At 39.8% G+C, this 19,625-nt stretch overlaps 1 protein-coding gene across 2 annotated transcripts in view; it reads right to left on the bottom strand.

Moving 5' to 3' along the window:
- SUGCT (succinyl-CoA:glutarate-CoA transferase) overlaps positions 1-19,625 on the bottom strand; it is a 799,797-nt gene that overhangs the window by 582,495 nt on the left and 197,677 nt on the right. For both annotated transcript variants that reach the window (XM_004739352.3, XM_045089530.1), the window contains exon 9: positions 12,041-12,136. In XM_004739352.3, the coding sequence (XP_004739409.1) occupies positions 12,041-12,136 (96 nt within the window). The remainder of the gene's footprint in view (positions 1-12,040; positions 12,137-19,625) is intronic.

Genomic DNA, 19,625 nt, shown 5'->3' with positions numbered 1-19,625 from the left:
ATCAATAAGATGTACTTGACTGAAATCAACCAAATTAAACATTCTGCATTTATATGGTGATATTATAAATTAACTGCCCCTCCCACAGACCAAGAAGAGGAAACATACACTCACCAAACACACCCAATGATGCACACGCACACACACACACACACACACCTGCTACTTTATGAGTTGTTTGCTACCCTTGTTAACTGAAACAGATGAAAAACCACATCAGACTCAGAGGAAGGAGAGTTTTGCAAGGGCTTGATTTATTTCAAGAACTAACTTTTCTCAAGCTGGGCATCCGGGGGAAAAAAAAAAAAAATTCTAAAGCATAGTCCTTAACCTTTTCACCCCCTTTCCTAATACGCAGACCTAACCAGTTGTTAGCAGGACTTGTCCTAGGGGCCTCATATGTCTCTGCAAGTATATCATCTCCCTGTGGATTTTACTCTACAGTAAAACTTACCCATAAATGTCCCTTATATTCATTTTCATGGCTGGAACTAACGCCCTCCAAGATTACACTTGGGACATTTCTTTCTAAGCAGAAGTGAACCGATCTTTTTTGTAAAACCACCGTGGGGACACCCAAAGAATTCAGAAAGGTCCGCACTTCCTCCCACAATCACGCAGAGATGGATGCTAATTTCAGGATATAGCCTTGCCTCCTTTCTGCTCTCAATCACTTCTACGGAAATCAAACCTGTACACATTTACGCTGCATCACTGCGCTGAGGAGGCCGGGATGCTGTTCTCTCCATCAGCCAGTCAGTCCGAGCAACTGCAGCATAGTCTGTGCTAAGGTTATATAATGACAGAACTGGCCCAAGCAACAGGGGGCTTGACGGAGGGAGAGGAAAGGCATGAGTGCTAATAAAATGAAAATCATCCCCAGGAATCACTCTTCAGGACTTTGAACCAAAAAGAAAGGTAGTTTTACCTTAAATAATCAATGTAGAATATCAGTAGCTCTAAGGATAGGGAGGAAATCACCTAATAATATGCTCATTATTCACATATTTTTTTTCAAGTCCCCATTGAAAAGTGCCATCCCATTAGCAGGTTACAAGAGTGACATCTAGTGGACTCTTACGTAATGACCAAAAGGATTTCACATGGACTTGAGACCAGGGCTTCTCAAAATCTAACATGACATCGAAATCACCTGAGGATCTTGTTAAACAGCAGATTCTGGTTCAGTAGAATACACTAGAAACTATTATTTCTCTAACAAACCACAGGTAATGCTGATGCCACCGCTCCATGGACCTTTTTGGCAAGGACCTAGAACATTTCGTACCTGCTTTTACCCTCAGGAGAGAAAAGAAGGAAGGGACATTTGAGAACTGTTTCCAGGATAAAATAAGGCCAAATGAATTAACATGAGTTTTTTAAGTTCCTAGTTCACTAGCCCAAATCAGCATGCACACTTACGAGCTCCTCCCTTCACAGAGGCCCAATACCCGTACTCCTTGTCCGGAGTGCCAGGGACCAAACTAAGAAGGAAAAGACCTTCCTTCACAATCACATTTATTTGTGATATGAGTTGCTCAAGTCTCCAACACAGGATCACTTCAGAACTTAACATCTTGCAAGTTTTCCTTCACTGTTATTATTTTATTTACCCAATATTGAATTATAATATAAAAGTAATTTGTACCAGGGGCACCTGGGTGGCTCAGTGGCTTAAGCCTCTGCCTTCAGCTCAGGTCATGATCTCAGGTTTCTCAGATCGAGCCCTGAATCGGGTTCTCTGCTCAGCGGGGAGCCTGCTTCCACACACCCCCCAACCCCGGTCTGCCTCTCTGTCTACTTGTGATCTCTCTCTCTGTCAATAAATAAATAAATAAATCTTTTTTTTTTTAAAAGGTAATTTGTACCATATCAGAACTCAGTTCTTTTTCCCAGATGCCCTGCACCTGAGCAGGAAGCTATTGGGGTATTGTCTAAGCACCAAGCACAGCTACTCAGAATTTCAGCAACATTTTCCCTGGACACCCCAGGAACAGAACAGGATGTGTGACTACATCCAAATTCAGCCATTTCCAGAATCCAGTCCTATGTGATTTATCTGAGCCAGAGAACCTTGACCTCCACGCATAGCCTCCAGGCGAGACCCTCAGCTGAAGGTCGGATGTGAGGTCCTCCACAAAGCGGGCTCTGCAGGCCCCACTTGGACTCCTGCCAGGGCCCCCACCTCAGCGACAGTAGACCCCGTCTTTGGTTCGAGGTCACAGTTCGAGAAGCCATCACCATCGACGAAAAATCAGTCTCTCTTTACCCAAACACACACACACACAAATGTGTACAAAACCTACATTCTAGTCCAGTAAAATCATTTAGGACAAGTGGGTTGATCTAAGATGATCATTTCTTAAGCAGTGAAATTCCTATTTCAAACAAACACAAAAGTGTTTTGGCAGAAATGAAGCTGGAATACTTGGAGATCTGCCCACTTGATTTCTCCCCAGGCTGCCCCTTGCCCCACACACCTGAATACTTTTCTTCATGCCCCAAATACTCCTTTCCACTCTAAAGCCCACCCCCAGCAACCGCCCAGTTTGAATCAGAAACGATGGCTCTCACAATAGCTAAACTCACTCTCACAATAGCTAAACCATCCCAAACTCCCTTATTGCTCAAGGACAACATTGTTTTCATTCCCCAGATGGAGCTAGAGATACCTGTCTCACTACAACTTGATTTAGTTATGATTCTAACAGTTTTAGCATCTGCAATCAAAGGATTTATTCAAAAGATGTACAACCTGATTTCCTTACGGAAATTTGCTTTTAAGTCATAATTAAGGATCTCTGTGATGAGTAAACAACAGAACTGTTTATATCTCTTCAATTACTCTTGGCAGTCCTAAAGGGGAAAATAGGTAGAAGAAAATGTCACATAATTCTTCCTCAAAAGGGGGATGAAGATAGAAAACGAAACTCAACATGCCAGTTTCAGTAAGGAGCACCGCATCGCTTGCCTGCATAGTCGGGAGCCCCTGCCTCGGTTAGAATTTCAGTTATGGCACTACATGGGACCTGGGACAAGTCAGTCATCTCTATCCTCACTCTGCTCATCTGAATAGAGGACAGAAGCAATAATTGCTTCATGCAGCTGTTGTGAAGACTGAATTAAGACATGTAAGGTAGTTAGTAAATGTCATCATTCAAGAAATGTTACCTCTAATGATTATTACAATTATTAATATAATATTCTTAGGAATAGTGACTATTAATATTCTTCTTTACCTGAATATTCACAATGGTATTTGCAAAATTTTTTTAGATATTTATTATGCCTTTTTTTTTATTCAAGTGTAATTAACCTACAATGTTATATTAGTTTCAGGTACAGAATGTAACAATTCAACAATTCTATAAGTTTCTCAGCATTGCTCAAGGTGAGTGAACTCTTAATCCCCTTAGACTCTAAAGAGTTTAAGTGAACTCTTAAACCTATACCCCCACCCACCGCCCCTCTGGCAACAACCAGTGTGTTCCCTGTATTGAAGAGTCTGGTTTTTTTTTTCTTTGTCTTTCTTTGTTTGTTTGTGTTTTGTTTCTTAAATTTCACATATGAGCAAAATTATATGGTATTTGTCTTTCTCTGACTTATTTCACTTAACATTATACCCTCTAGGTCACCCAAATCATCACAAATGGCAAGATTTCATTCCTTTTTATGGCTGAGTAATATTCCATTGTTTATATATGCATGTGTGTGTGTATATATACAGCACATCTTCTTTATCCAGTTATCAATGGATGGACACTTGAGTTGCTTCCATACCTTGGTTATTGTAAATAATGTGCAATAAACATATGGATACATAGATCTTTCTAAATTAGTGTTTTCATTGTCTTTGGGAACTACTGGATCATATGATAATTTTATTTTTAATTTTTGGAGGAACCTCCATGCTGTTTTCAAAAGTGGCTGCACCAACTGGCATTCCCACCATCAAATTTTAGTCAAAACTGAGAGGCATAAACAACAAATAGTACCATCAATTCTGCATATATGTTGAGAATACTGAGAATGCAAGAGAAGCTAATAAGATCCTAAATGAATTTCAGATATATTCCTTAGCAAACAGTGCCTATCCTTGTGTCTCTTTCTATTTTACCTCTTGGTGAAATGCATTTAAAAATATATATATTGGGGGCACCTGGGTGGCTCAGTCGTTAGGCATTTGACTTCACCTCCAGTCATGATCCCAGGGCCCTGGGATCGAGCCCTGCATCAGGCTCCCTGCTTGGCAGAAGGCCTGCTTCTCCCTCTCCCACTCCCACTGCTTGTGTTCCCTCTCTCACTCTGTCTCTCTCTGTCAAATAAATAAAATCTTTTATATATATATATATCAAATGGAGGCAATTCTGATTTTTAAAAATTATATTAGTTTTTGAACAGTCATAACTATGTTTATTCTTTGTGCAATATGATCTCCTTAAACATTACACTGTGTAATTTATTTTAAATTTAAGAATTTTATTTTAAATCAAGGTAAGCTGAACTTCATCTCAGGAGAGGCCCAGAGGGTGGCAGCTGGTTCGCCAGCAGCTGGCCTATACACCATTTTTTTATCTGCCTGTTGGACTGCTCAATTCTCTATATTCTTAGGACTGTGCACCAAAGTCCTGGACACGTGGCTTCAAAGTAACCAGAACCTTCAAATTAAAAAAAAAAAATTTTTTTTTGTTTTAACAAGAATCCAAAATTCAGAAGGACCTGAGGCACATATAAGCTTTAGAGCAAATATTCAAAAACTACCTTGCCAAAAGCTTTAGAACAAAGGGGATGGGAGAAATTTGGACAATTCCTGCCTTAATTAAAAAAAAAAAAAAAAGTCTTTGGAATATTCTAAGGTGTCAGTATTGAGGAATCCAGAACTTTTCAGAAACCTGTGAGATGTAGCCTAATGTCTTCCCTATCACCAAAAGCACTTCTGTTCCAAGTGAACCTCTAGGCATTTTTAACAGGGTAAAGATTATCAAAGTTCACTGCATTTCAATGTTACAAGAACAGATGCTTAAAATACTCTGTAGTTCTCTCACTTTTTAAGACAGCAGGACAAATCAGCACAATGTTTGGTTCTGAAAGGGAGATATATCTCTTATAGAGATAGGTTCCCATATTGTGTGCTTCTCAGAGATTACTTTGGAAAATCATTTTTGTCATGCTTCATTTTGTTAACCATGAATTTAGACTAAATCTCAATTAACTATAAAATTCAGTAAACTAGAAGCCTTATTCACTTTGACACAAGTAGGTGACATTGCTATATACGATTCTCCTCAAACTCTGTTTTAAGAAGTTGGTATAAAAGTTCTCAGCACAAGGAGATTTTTTTTCCTTTTTTCTTTCACTCCCTCTCTCTTTTATTTATTTATTTTTGGGGGGTAAATATAAGAAAAGATGGCTGTTAGCTGAAGTTATTGTAGTAACATTTCACAATATATGTAAATCAAACCATCACACTGTATGCCTTAAACAGTGATGTATATCAATTGCTTCTCAATAAAACTGTGGGGAAAAAGAATGCTACATTTCAGTAATGACTCAACTCAACTCAACTATAAGTTCTTTAAAAGGTGATCTAAGCACAGTTTTTTAAAACAAACAAAGAAAAATACCATAGCATGTAGTATTCTCTCCTTTCCATTTGGGAAGAAAGAAAGAAAGAGAGAGAGAGAGAAAGAAAGAGAGAGAGAGAGAGAAAGAAGGAAAGAAAGAAAGAAATTAAAGTAGAAATTCCCTTAAGAAAGAAATTCATCTATGTATCTTTATTCTTTATTTACTCTGCCTCCTAGCTACCATGGGTAGCCTTCATAGAGATTATTTTGTAGCTTCCTAGAAACTATTTTACAAAGTTAGAATCATTAGGTCAACTACAGAAATAATAATAGGAGCCACTTTCCACTGAATTCTTACAAGAGTCAGGTATGGCACAGAACACTTAGTGTACACCGTCTCATTTAATTCCTTCAAAAAACATGGAAACAACTGTCATTGTTGACCTTTCTGCATAGGAAGCAGCTAACACTAGGGATATTAAAAGACTTGTCCAAGATTTCAGAGTCAGTGAGTGGCAGAGCACATATCCTAACGGATGACCTGGAAGGCTTTGAGTCCTGGTGCTCATTCCAAAGCTCAAGTTCCCCCAACTGTGCCTGCTGTAGGGCTTCTCAATGTCTTGAAATCAAGGGCCCAGTTCTTCCTCATCCAGAAGACTTCAGGAACTAAACCAATGCCTGCTTCACAGGGGACTCAAGAAATTATTGCTTAATTGAAGAAGCAAAAGTCATTTTGAAAGCATAAATTGAAAACGTGGTAGGCAGAAACCTACAACTAACTGCCCCCATAGCTCAAAATTCAAACATACTTCAAAGTCACTTATGGGTTTGATACCTAATAGAGTTATGATTAGCAGGCCATTTGTCAAAAAGATGATGGAAAAGATTAAAGAATTCTACCATCTATCAAAGAAACTAAAAGACAGGCATCCACAATGTATCAAGCACCAAAAGATGACTACTTTGAATACAGAAGGAAAGGAAACAAGTTCTGAAATATTAAAACCATGGTTCTGATCCAGGTTCTTTGACTTTCTACCTATAGCCATAGCGAACTTTCTTTCTCTCTCTTCGGTCTCCCTTTCATCAATATAAAATAAAAAAAAAAAAAAAAAAAATTATGTATATTATTATACATATATATATAATATTATATACACATACATAAAATGGTTACAGAATGTATGTTCAATGAAAGCCTGCATGATTATTTTTACTGTTATTACCAATGCATCAATTAAATTAAAGATGTGATACAATCATATGCCTGTTAAAATCATACTTCCAAACTTCAGTGAATGCTTTAGTGTAACTATGGTTTAAAAAAAAAAGTCACGAAAGAAGAGGCACATGTATATCATTTACATTTTCACTTTTTGAAAAATCCTTAACATAGGTTAACAAAAAGATTCCCAAGGTTACCTAATCTGTTATGATTTAACAGCATTTTAACGTTTCTAAGGAATGATAGCAAAGTGCTGCATCTCTTCAGACTTGGAATTTACTGCCTGTCTGAGTCTCTGCTTGTGCCAAATTAAATATACAGTATAATGTCCATACCAGAAATAACATAGCACAGCTTCCTGCTCTATTCCTTGGTTGAATGAGCCCAAACTGAGGAAAGGGAGACATGATTTTATTTAATCATCTGAATAATTGTATTCTTCGATTTCTTGAATTAGAAGGTACTCCAGAGCGGGGGGGGGAGCTTTAAAAGAAATTGCCACGTGAATTATCAGACCATTTAAAGGAAAAATTCTTTTTGAAGGCTCAAGAAAAAGTATATAAAGAGTCATGTTAATGAACTGCTCAGAAAGCCAACTTCCCCTAGCTACTCCACAGCACTCAGACTGCTGAGGACTGAGGACTCCAACATCTCTTGGCCTATGAGGTGCATGTAAACTGGAGACTAATGATTCTTCCCAGGAGGTACCAGCCAAACCGCTTTTGAGGAATTGGGTAACAGAAGAGCATGGAGAAATGGGATGGTAGATGGAAAAATGTGCCCTGGGAGTCTAAGGAAGGTTTCTGGGTTTTTTTAAGGTGAAGGACATGGTCATATCATTATCCACTGATAGCAATGCAGGTATCAGAGGAGATAAGGTGCAGGAGCGATGCCTTTAAGTAGAGAAAATGTGGAAGGGGACAAGTCATTCATTGTGATAGGGAGGAATGAAGAGAACACACAAGCAGGGGCTTGGGGGGTATGGCAGAGGAAAGATGAGATAGTTCTCTTCCACTTGTATCTGTTTTCAGTGAAATAAGAAACCATCTTTGGCTAAGGAAGAGGAGGGGGGTGGGAAAGATCCGAGGAGAGAGAAGAAGTGAAGTCGTCATCCCAGAGGAAATAAATGTGTAGGTAGTGTGCCAGGTCTGTGGGTAAGGCTGAGGGCCCACTTGAGAAAGATGGCCACGAGCTGGGAGTGAGGCTGTACACGTGGTAGTTATGTTTTCCTCCAGCCATACACTACAAATGAAGTTTAATCGGCAGTTTAATTGGATTTTGCCAGCTGAATACAAAGGAGACAACATCATCACCAATAATAATAAAGTCTCATTGGGAACCTTCTTACTCACAGCGCAGCATCCGTATCACCAGGAATCAGGCAAAGCATCTTCACAAGATGTCTATTTAGAGACTCGGATGCATGTGAAAGTCTTAGAAATACCTGAGTGGTGGCCAAGTGAAAACAAGAAAAATAATCAAGGATGTTACTGGGGTGATCTAAGAGCATTGTAAAGGCACCAAGATTGTTGGCAGAAGAAATGACTGGATCAAAGGAAGAGATGCACAGAGCCATATGCGAATGACTGTCCAGGGGGTCATAAGATGACCTGGAAGTCTTGGAGTCCTGCTGGCGACTGAGGCAAATGTCTGAAGGGTGATGGGATTGGTGTTCTTTTAAGGGAAGGAGGTAGTTGTGGTTGTCGCATCCAGACTAGTCTCTTTAGCAGGCTATACCAATCACACGGGCGATGCTGTTGCTGAAGAAGCTATGGTTTGACGAGGAGCACACAGAACCCCGTGAGCTCCCCCAAGACCTGCTGCAGACAGTAGAGACTGGGAGAGAGATGGTCTTATCAGAAACAGAAAGAGCTGAGCAGGCTTCCGTTAGATCCACACGCCAGCACTCTCCTTAGGGCACAGAAGCAGTATGTTGTGAAGCATTTAGCATAAAGGTGGCCACCCAAAGATCTATGCTTGCACTAGCAAGCACAGTAATTCTGCTTAAGAGTAGAGAAATTCACTGATCTCAAAGAGAAGCAGAAAAGAAAAAAGGAGAGAAGGAGGAACAGAAACAACGGGAGATTCATATGCTCTTCAGGATAATGAAACTCCCGAGTAGCAGCCCAAGCATATGGTGAAGAGAGATGAAGCCTCCTATCCAAGACTGTACAAGATTTTTCTGTAAAGATCTCCCCGATTTTCCTTGAAAATGTAAAGTATAGTTTCCTCTCTTTGTGACTCTATTTGTGAATGGATCTTCGTTGAGACTGGCGAGAGGCTGAGGTTTCAGGAGGATCATGAGCCCCCAAAGCAGAGGAGGACATGCAAATACAGGGTCCTCGGATGTTGAAGAAATTTGAGAGAGAGTTTTGGATAAGCGCAGGTTATGAAATTAGGGGGATTATGATGTTAATCCTATATACATAAAGGGCATCAGCCCCACTGATTACTATCTTACACAATAAAACACATTCTTTTTGAAGACCAGCCAACTGCTTTCTCTGCACTCTCCTATCCCATCCCCCACAACCCCCCTGTCATTATCAATATAACTGAACATCTAAGAAACATTCTGGGGTACCTGGGTGGCTCAGTGGGTTAAGTCTCTGACTTCAGTTCAGGTCATGATCTCAGAGTCCTGGGACTGAGCCCCACATTGGGCTCCTTGCTCAGTGGGGAATCTGCTTCTCCCTCAGCCTCTCTCTCTCAAATAAATAAGATCATGTATAGAGAGAGAGAGAGACACACACACACACACACACGTGAACATTATGTAATTATTATACCTTGGGCTATGTGTTTCTCAAGGGCAAGGGCTATGTGTTTCTCTAATGGTAATGGAAACAAAGGAAGCACTGAAATCTACAAGTTCTTTTTAAAAACTGGAATTCTTGCAGAGCACCTGGGTGCTCAGTTGGTCAAGTATCCAACTCTTGATTTCAGCTCAGGTCATGATCTCAGGGTTGTGAGACTGAGCTCCAAGTTGGGCTCTGCACTCAACACAAAGTCAGTTTGTCCCTCTCCCTCCCCCTCCTTGTTCTCTCTCTCTTCACGCCACCCCTTCTCTAAAATCAATCAATCAATCTAAAAATCTGAAAAGCATCCATCAATATATTCTACAAGTAGCAAAATGACTATCTCAATGCTATATACTTTTGTTTAGCTTACTCATTTTTTAAAAAGTTGGCAAAGAATAGGGAGGAAAAAACACAAGTGGATAATCAACCTGAGAAGTTAAAAATTACATGTATGTAAAATAAAACACAAATCAAGGATCACTATTTTTCAGAAATTTATATTCATGCATTCAAGGTCTGTGATATTTCAGGTGGGGTTCAACAAGAATTCAGGAGAGTGAACGGGGTACCTAACTAATTCCTGAGACCATCAGGGTCCTCCATTATAGACTTTAAGCTCAAAACTCAGACAACTCAAATTAGATGCAAAGCTATAATTATTTTAGAAAACTGAATTATAATTATCCTGGCACTCACCCATAAAAATATTTCCCAAATCTATTTTAAAAATTAAAAACAGACCAAGGTCTAGAAGCATATCTAGGATCCATCTTAGTACGCTAGTTTCATTCAAGCTGAATTTGCATTTGTTCCTTAATCACAGTGCTGAACCGGTCCTCCACCAAGAGGAAACAAATTAATTCTGAGTTCCTGAGGAAAGATTCTAGTAGATCTTCTCTTATTTCTTGCAGATAATAAAGCTATAATCAACTAGATCAAATAAGCACAATATCCACTTTATGTGACTGGAGCAGTTCAAGCAGGAAAAGTATAGTTCTGTCTTTACAGAATACATACATGCGCACACACATACATACACAGAGTATCTTTTGCCTACCATAATAAAAGCCAAGGATTCTAAATTTCTTTTTACCTCACAGTGAAATAACCGAGAGCATACCCAAGGTGCCAGACCTCTCACTACAAATACTCAGGAGGGACAGCAGAGGTCTATACCAAATTTTTTAAAAGACGTTCTTTAAAAAAAATAAAAAAAAACTATAAACCTTATACAAGAACATAGTGAACACCTCCCATGTGATGTGATGTAAAATTATACTGTAAAGCTTTCCAAGTCAAACACATTTTCTCCACACACCAAAAACTGAAGACTGGACTTCCATTATTAGCAATGAATTTCCAGGTGTTCCAACATTGCCCTCTGCTAAAATGCCTGGGAGAGGGACTTCCATCGTCAACAATGAGGATCAGTTAGTCAATGCAACCCATCAGCTAGGAGCAGGTCTGAAGGAGACGGTGTGGGTTGGAGTACAAGAAGGCACTGGAATCCTAGCACTCTCCAGTCAAAGGCAGCAGATCTAAAAGATAACTCTACAAGGAGGCAGATCAGAGTTGGGATCCATCTACTCAATTCAGGTATCAAATTTGCTATCTGAGAAGAGAGAAGGCTAAAACTGGTGATCTCTAAAAGGTGCAAAAGCTCCAAAATGGCCACAGTAAAATTTACCCCTTCATTCAACAGATATTAATATGGTGCCTGGAATGTGCTTCTGGTGGAAGCGAGAAAGGATACAGTGATGAAAAAGACATCTCTACTCTCAAACCTCCAACATCTGACAGAGGACATAACAAATACAGCAGGACATACTACAACTGAGTCAAGCAAAGGTTAGGGGTTTGGAGGAAGAGTTAGAGTTTTTGTTCTCATTTTTGTTTGTGAAGGATCACAGTTCCCTCACATATTCATTCACACTAGCCAACGTCAAGAATTTCTAAGGACAAGTTTAGACACTTAATAAAGAACAGCAGTTCCCAAACCATCTGCTTTGCTCTGAAAATAAAGATCCGTCACACGCAAATTTTCATTTTACTCCAACCCTGTGAGAATATTATTGTCAGCTGGGGTAGGTAACATTTGGTTTATAATTGACATGGTGAACAAACCATGCTTTATAAAATGGCTACAATCAGTGCTTCTTTGGGGCGAAAAAATAAATAAATAAACCATCATATGAGGCCAAAAGTCACTCACTTTCAGCAAGTTCCTTTGATCCATTTAAGTGTCCTGTTACTAATCTTCTGACAAAGAAATGTGCAAAACACTGAATTTAAAATGAACAACAGGACCTTGTTACAGTCAGACAAAGATATATAACAGAATATCCTGAAAGGATTTTTTTTTCTTACAAAGGGAAATAATCTCCCAAACTCATATCATACAAAACTGCAGATCAGAGCAGCCCAACACTCGCTGTGTGTATCAATCCTACCTGGTAAGGAACGATACTGCCGTGAGCCGTGCCCCAACGTTTTGCTTCCTTTTGGCCAATGAGATAATTAGCAGCTACCTGGGTCAAACATGCCACCTGCCAGGAAAAAAAAAAAAGGAGTTTACCCACAATCACAAGCAGAAAGTTATACTACGAAAGTTCTCATTTGAATTCACTTCATGTCATTGCAAAAAGAGAGAGAAGCAACTCCAAGCAGATCAGAAAACATACAGGCATCACCGTACAAAGAAAGGAAGAGCAGTATTACATTATCGCATGAGATTAAGTATGAACAGCACTCGGCACTCAAAAAGATCACCTGAAGACAGAGGTCGACCCAACAGATAAAAAAACCCTGGGCCAGCCTTTAGCGTCAAGACCACAGCAAAATACATCAGCAACTGGTATGTTCCTCTCCCCTCTTCACCCACATCCTTTTACTTTCTGTCAAGATGACAAAAAAAGAGCCTGTGTCATCACTGAACAGCTGAACCAGTCATGAACCATATTCCTCCAAGTTTCTCATTTTGTGACAAAAACAACAATAATAAACCTCTATTTGTTTAAGTCCGTTCAGTCAAGTTTTCTGTTGCTAGCTGCCCACAGCATCCTTAATGGACACACAGAGTCCAAATTATTTGACTTGTGAAAATTCCTCAGTGATTCATCCTCATTTACACAAAAAGTGCTCTCCCGCCCTCAACTTAGTCCTAAACCCATAGCCTCATTATTGAAATTATTTCAGTTTTCAAAAGCCCTAGACCTATTAAAGGGGTCATCTAAAGCCTTAAGGTCAACCTCTGACTCCTGCAGTATTTTATACACATCGCTTAAAAACCTACAACCATCCAATTCCATATGGGGAGAACAGGAGGAGAATGAACTCCATTCCCGGTGACCCGCCACAAGGAGCTTATGTTCTCACGAACACCCATGACACCAAGGGCCCCAAACTATGAAAGACAAACCTAATAACAACCTTCCATAGTTTCCAGGAAAAAATAAAAAACAAGCTTCTGGCCTCATAACATAATCATGATATACCATGGGCTCATTTTTCCCATCCTAGATCATCAGATGTGATGTGGCTCCCAAGCCAGCAAGTCACACAGATCCCAAACTGAGTTCGGCTGCTGGAACAACTCCAGGGATGGTTTTTTTTGTTTTTTTTTTTTTTTTAATTTTTTATTTTTTATAAACATATATATTTATCCCCAGGGGTACAGGTCTGTGAATCACCAGGTTTACACACTTCACAGCACTCACCAAATCACATACCCTCCCCAATGTCCATAATCCCACCCCCTTCTCCCAAACCCCCTCCCGCCCGGCAACCCTCAGTTTGTTTTGTGAGATTAAGAGTCACTTATGGTTTGTCTCCCTCCCAATCCCATCTTGTTTTATTTATTCTTCTACCCACTTAAGCCTCCATGTTGCATCACCACTTCCTCATATCAGGGAGATCATATGATAGTTGTCTTTCTCTGCTTGACTTATTTCGCTAAGCATGATACGCTCTAGTTCCATCCATGTTGTTGCAAATGGCAAGATTTCATTTCTTTTGATGGCTGCATAGTATTCCATTGTGTATATATACCACATCTTCTTGATCCATTCATCTGTTGATGGACATCTAGGTTCTTTCCATAGTTTGGCTATTGTGGACATTGCTGCTATAAACATTCGGGTGCATGTGTCCCTTTGGATCACTACATTTGTATCTTTAGGGTAAATACCCAATAGTGCAATTGCTGGGTCATAGGGCAGTTCTATTTTCAACATTTTGAGGAACCTCCATGCTGTTTTCCAGAGTGGCTGCACCAGCTTGCATTCCCACCAACAGTGTAGGAGGGTTCCCCTTTCTCCGCATCCTCGCCAGCATCTGTCATTTCCTGACTTGTTGATTTTAGCCATTCTGACTGGTGTGAGGTGATATCTCATTGTGGTTTTGATTTGTATTTCCCTGATGCCGAGTGATATGGAGCACTTTTTCATGTGTCTGTTCGCCATCTGGATGTCTTCTTTGCAGAAATGTCTGTTCATGTCTTCTGCCCATTTCTTTCTGATTGGATTATTTGTTCTTTGGGTATTGAGTTTGCTAAGTTCTTTATAGATTCTGGACACTAGTCCTTTATCTGATATGTCGTTTGCAAATATCTGCTCCCATTCTGTCAGTTGTCTTTTGATTTTGTTAACTGTTTCCTTTGCTGTGCAAAAGCTTTTGATCTTGATGAAATCCCAGTAGTTCATTTTTTCCCTTGCTTCCCTTGCCTTTTGCGTTGTTCCTAGGAAGATGTTGCTGCGGCAGAGGTCGAAGAGGTTGCTGCCCGTGTTCTCCTCAAGGATTTTGATGGATTCCTTTCGTACATTGAGGTCCTTCATCCATTTTGAGTCTATTTTTGTGTGTGGTGTAAGGAAATGGTCCAATTTCATTTTTCTGCATGTGGCTGTCCAATTTTCCCAGCACCATTTATTGAAAAGGCTGTCTTTTTTCCATTGGACATTCTTTCCTGCTTTGTCGAAGATTAGTTGACCATAGATTTGAGGGTCTATTTCTGGGCTCTCTATTCTGTTCCATTGATCTATGTGTCTGTTTTTGTGTCAGTACCATGCTGTCTTGATGATGACAGCTTTGTAATAGAGCTTGAAGTCCGGAATTGTGATGCCACCAACGTTGGCTTTCTTTTTCAATATCCCTTTGGCTATTCGAGGTCTTTTCTGGTTCCATATAAATTTTAGAATTATTTGTTCCATTTCTTTGAAAAAGATGGATGGTACTTTGATAGGAATTGCATTAAATGTGTAGATTGCTTTAGGTAGCATAGACATTTTCACAATATTTATTCTTCCAATCCAGGAGCATGGAACATTTTTCCATTTCTTTGTGTCTTCCTCAATTTCTTTCATGAGTACTTTATAGTTTTCTGAGTATAGATTCTGTGTCTCTTTGGTTAGGTTTATTCCTAGGTATCTTATGGTTTTGGATGCAATTGTAAATGGGATTGACTCCTTAATATCTCTTTCTTCTGTCTTGCTGTTGGTGTAGAGAAATGCAACTGATTTCTGTGCATTGATTTTATATCCTGACACTTTACTGAATTCCTGTATAAGTTCTAGCAGTTTTGGAGTGGAGTCTTTTGGGTTTTCCACATATGGTTTTTTAGGACTTGCAGAGGCAACCTGTGATTGGCCTCTACCTGGTCCGGCAGCTTGCCTCCCACATAGCCTATCTCCATAGGGCTCAGCCTGCACGAATCTCCTTAGAGCAGCAGACATTCTCCTTTACTTTATTCTTGGGATTTACACTCACTTTTATGTTCATTTACTGCTCTGTTGAAATTGGAACTGCCTTATGGCAGCTGGTTCGGCTGTACTGCCCAGGTGGCAAAACTAATAAACTTTGAGTCATCCACTTCTGGACCTCCATCTGGTCTCGGGCATTTGAACCATGGAGCATTCCAGGGCTGCCTGGGGCTGCCTAGTGCTAATCGCCATTTCACAGATCACTTCTGTGTCTTTCAAAATGGAAAATCAAATCAACATTTTGTAGTAAAAAATGCACTGGATGGGAAGTCCAGTTTCACGGTTTTTCATTTCTGTCAACTCTAAGTAGTTGTACAACTGTCGGTATTTAATTGAAATACGTCAACCTTCAGACACATTCTCTATAAAATCTTGGACATTTGACCAAAAGGGATGGTTCTCAATCTTTTTTTTTTTTTTAAAGCAGAACTCCTGTATCAAACCGAATTAATGCATGAAATCCTAATATGTGAGCAGGTTAATACCCACAGTGTTCTGGTCGAAGCAGAAGCAGGCCTCCAATGTCACAATGTCACCCTGGGCATCATAAACATAGAACACAATTTGCAAAGTAATAAATGGTCTTATATTTGCTTCTAAGGTCTACACCTCTGACTATTATTCTTAATAGTCTGGCAGATAATAGAGATGCGGGTATAGTCATTTTCCCATAAAAGCTCTTCTTGAAATTGGGGAGATTTTCTCAAGTCTGAGGTTTTTCTATAAGAAAGGTTTTTCTTTGATCTACCTCTGTTGGGAGTGGGAATCGGGGCTGTTCCCTTTGAAATAAATTCTGGTGCTACTGGGGGGCCAATGAGTCACATTAATAAAGGTAATACTTTACAAGCAAAGAATCATAAGAAGCTTGGTATCTCTACTTTTTTTAATTTCAAAATCAGCTGATAGGCAATAGACCAACATCAGCAGAGCTACAAGTGGAATGGGGCACCTGGGTGGCTCAGTCAGTTAAGCATCTGCCTTCCTCAGATGATGATCCCGAGGTACTGGAATTGAGCCCCACATCAAGCTCCCTGCTCGGTGGGGAGTCCACTTCTTCCTTCCCTCTGCCCACCCCCACTCATGTGCACACACTTTCTCTCTCTCTCTCAAATAAATAGAAAAAAGTTTTTTAAAAAAAAGAGGTAGGACTGACTGGATGATCACAGGTTAACCTGTGAATCCTAAACTGATCTGAGATGCTTGACAAGAGTAGGTATGGGCTGGATTCTGGGCTGGAGATCAGCCTGACTGCCTCATTTCTGGTCCACGACCTCTTTCTTTCTTCTCAATTTTGACTTCTGTGTTTCTGACCCTACCTTGCTAAGCTGTATCTTTGACAACTATTTCATAAAAGCAGCCCTATTCAGAGTAAGTTTGAACGGACAATCAAAACTCATCTCATAGGCTATTTCTAAATGGGATGCCCTATCAATTTCCTCCACAGTGGTAACTCATGAAAACAAAATGTATTTCAGAACCAGTAGGCTCCCACTGGGCAGAAAGGTTAGATAAGGTTTTTAAACCATGGCCACTCAAAAACAAAGTGTGATTCTTCAGTATTCAGAGGCAAATCTGGGGGTGGGGGGAGAATTCTATTTAAAAAAAAAAAGAGAGAGCAACAGGGCTAAACTTAGCAACCCAGTGTTTAAAAGGGGCTTGCAAATCTGAGAGTAATCTACTATTTACAATGAAGTATTTTAAGGCAGCAGAAGGGGGAGAAAGTCAACAGTTATGACGTGATTCAGTATGAAAAATCAGGCTTCCTGGCAATTAATGACAAATTTTCCACAAATCAAAGGAATGCGGGATGTGACTTTTAGGTTAATAACTACATACTGTATATCCATTCTAAATATTGCATTAGATCATTACTTTCATCTCATAAACTTAGGCTCATTATTTCATCATGTGGATGCTATATAATTTACTCAGAATGTTGCCTTTATATGGTTTCATCTAAACAAAAAGGCTAACTTTGGTTTAATAATAATCATTCTGACAGCAAAACTATTATTTTAGATAACATAGTGGGTCCTGGTATCCTATGTGTCTAACCAGAAAACCAATGGATGGTCAAAGTGGATCTCAAAGGGCACAGCCCCAAAAGACATGAGGAAGAATACACCCAATTGTTTCCCAAAGCAGCCCCATGCTCTCTGCCATCCCATGGCTCACTTCTAGCAAATGAGGAACAAGCTGCAATAATAGAACCCTTCATCTCCAAAAGGACAAACAAGTATGATGGGTAAAGTGGGGAAAACAATACTCAAACTCTGGTCCATGACATCATTACTGGTGGATGTTTCCCTCCTGCTCTCTTGCATATTCTGGCCTCACGTGAGCTGCGCTGAACACCAGTCACGTTTCGCTTCTGCACCTGCCAATCTCTCCATCCACTCTTACACAACCATTTCCATTAAGTCCCCCTCATCACCAAATCAAAACACTATTTTCCTTGCCTCTGAACAAACACAACACCTTAACCTACCTATTCAGGCTGCACTCTCACAGTCTACCCTGTACTACAACTACAACTACCCTGTACTACACGTACAAGATGGCAAGCTAAGAAGACCTAGATCAGCGGTTCCTAAACCTAGTTGTACATCATAATCACCTACAGAATTCCTCGTTCCCGCCCCAGGCCTACTGAATCTGACTCTCCAGGGGTGGAGTCTGGGGGAAAAAAATAACTTAACTAATACATCATACACAGCACACCAGATCTGAGAACCAAAACCTCAGGAAAATCTAGCCAAACCCCTTAATATTAGACATGGATAAAGAAAGAAACAGAGAAGGAAATAACTTATCTGAGGTCACAGAGCTTGCTAATGACAGCGCTTTAAACTACAGTGTCCTCCTCCACGCTCCAATATTACTCATAGCTGATCCTTTCCCTCCTTTTAAATTGGAACTATTCCAAGGTAAGAACTGCGCACTGCAAATCCTTCATACGTTCTCACAGGGCCTAACGTAGAGTTTCTACAGTAATTTTTTTTTAACACACAAATGAAAATAGTGATTACTAGTTTCTTTAATCAACAAATATGGAGTGCTGCTTTGTAGAAGGTATTATGTTAGGTACTGGGTATGCAACAGTAAATGGAAAGATGCAGTCCTTCCCCCTTTGTACTCAAGAATAGTGGAGAAGACAACTAAATAGTTACAGGAACTGCCATGGGAAAAGTTTAAAAACAAAAAGAATAACACGTGTGAAAGCCATAAGGCAAGAGACTGGCATACAGGAAAGAATACAAAAAAACAGAAAAGGAAAAAAAATCTGAAAGTACCCCCCAAAGTAACTAAAGCATGACAAGAAAAAGATGGGAAATGAAATTGGAGAGGTTGACAGATCATGCCACCTCCTGCAGGTCATGAGTAAGGAAGGACTCATTCTCTGCACACTTTTTAGAATGATCATTTTGGTTTTTTTAAGTCATCTCTATACCCAACGTGGGGCTCGATTTTACAATCCTGAGATCAAAAAATGCATGCTCCAATGACTGAGCCAGCCAGGTGCCCCTCACCATGATCACTTTAAAATCAAGAACTATAGCACATCATCCTTCTATTAAAAAGTTATAGAGCTTCCCACTGAATTTGCAATTAAATCCAAAGAATGGACTGAATAGAGACAAGAGAGAAAAGGGACCAGTTATGGAAATTGTGCAGGTCCAGGCATAAGCTGATGATAGCTCAGACTAGGTTGGTGGCAGTGGAAACAGAAAAATTAGTGGGCTTAACATATATGTTAGGGACAGACTGGACAGAACATGTTTCTGCCTGAATATCTGGGTCAGCTCTGAAGGCCTCAACAGAAATAACGAAGTCAGAGAGAGGAACGAGGTGAAGGGAAAGAAAATAAGAAACCATCTTTGCATATGTTGAATTGGAGATGTCTGTGAGACAGGGCTGGAGTCGTCAGCATATAGAAAGTATTCAAAGTCATTCCCTAAGGGGAAAATACAGAGAAAGAAGAAGAAGAAATCAGAAATAAGATAAAAGAACGTAAGCCTCCATGTCAAAAACAGCCCTTCCTCTAATCATAGTTACGGCCAATGATGCAAGTACAAACTACCTGTGCCAATACACCCCCAAATGGGGTAAGTTAAATAAACTGCAATATCCATATGTAATACCAGACAAAGTAGGCATTCAAATGATACAACAGAAGAACATAGTCCCATGTGGGGAAACGTTTACAATTTTTTCCAACTTTTATTTTAGAACAGGTGTAGATTTACAGAAAACTTACCAAGATGGTAAAGAGTTCCCATAT

The sequence above is a fragment of the Mustela putorius genome, unplaced genomic scaffold, assembly GCF_011764305.1.
Source record: "Mustela putorius furo isolate JIRA1106 unplaced genomic scaffold, ASM1176430v1.1 tig00003845_pilon_pilon_pilon, whole genome shotgun sequence".
In the NCBI taxonomy this organism is placed as follows: Eukaryota; Metazoa; Chordata; class Mammalia; order Carnivora; family Mustelidae; genus Mustela; species Mustela putorius.
This window is presented reverse-complemented; position numbering and strand designations above follow the sequence as displayed.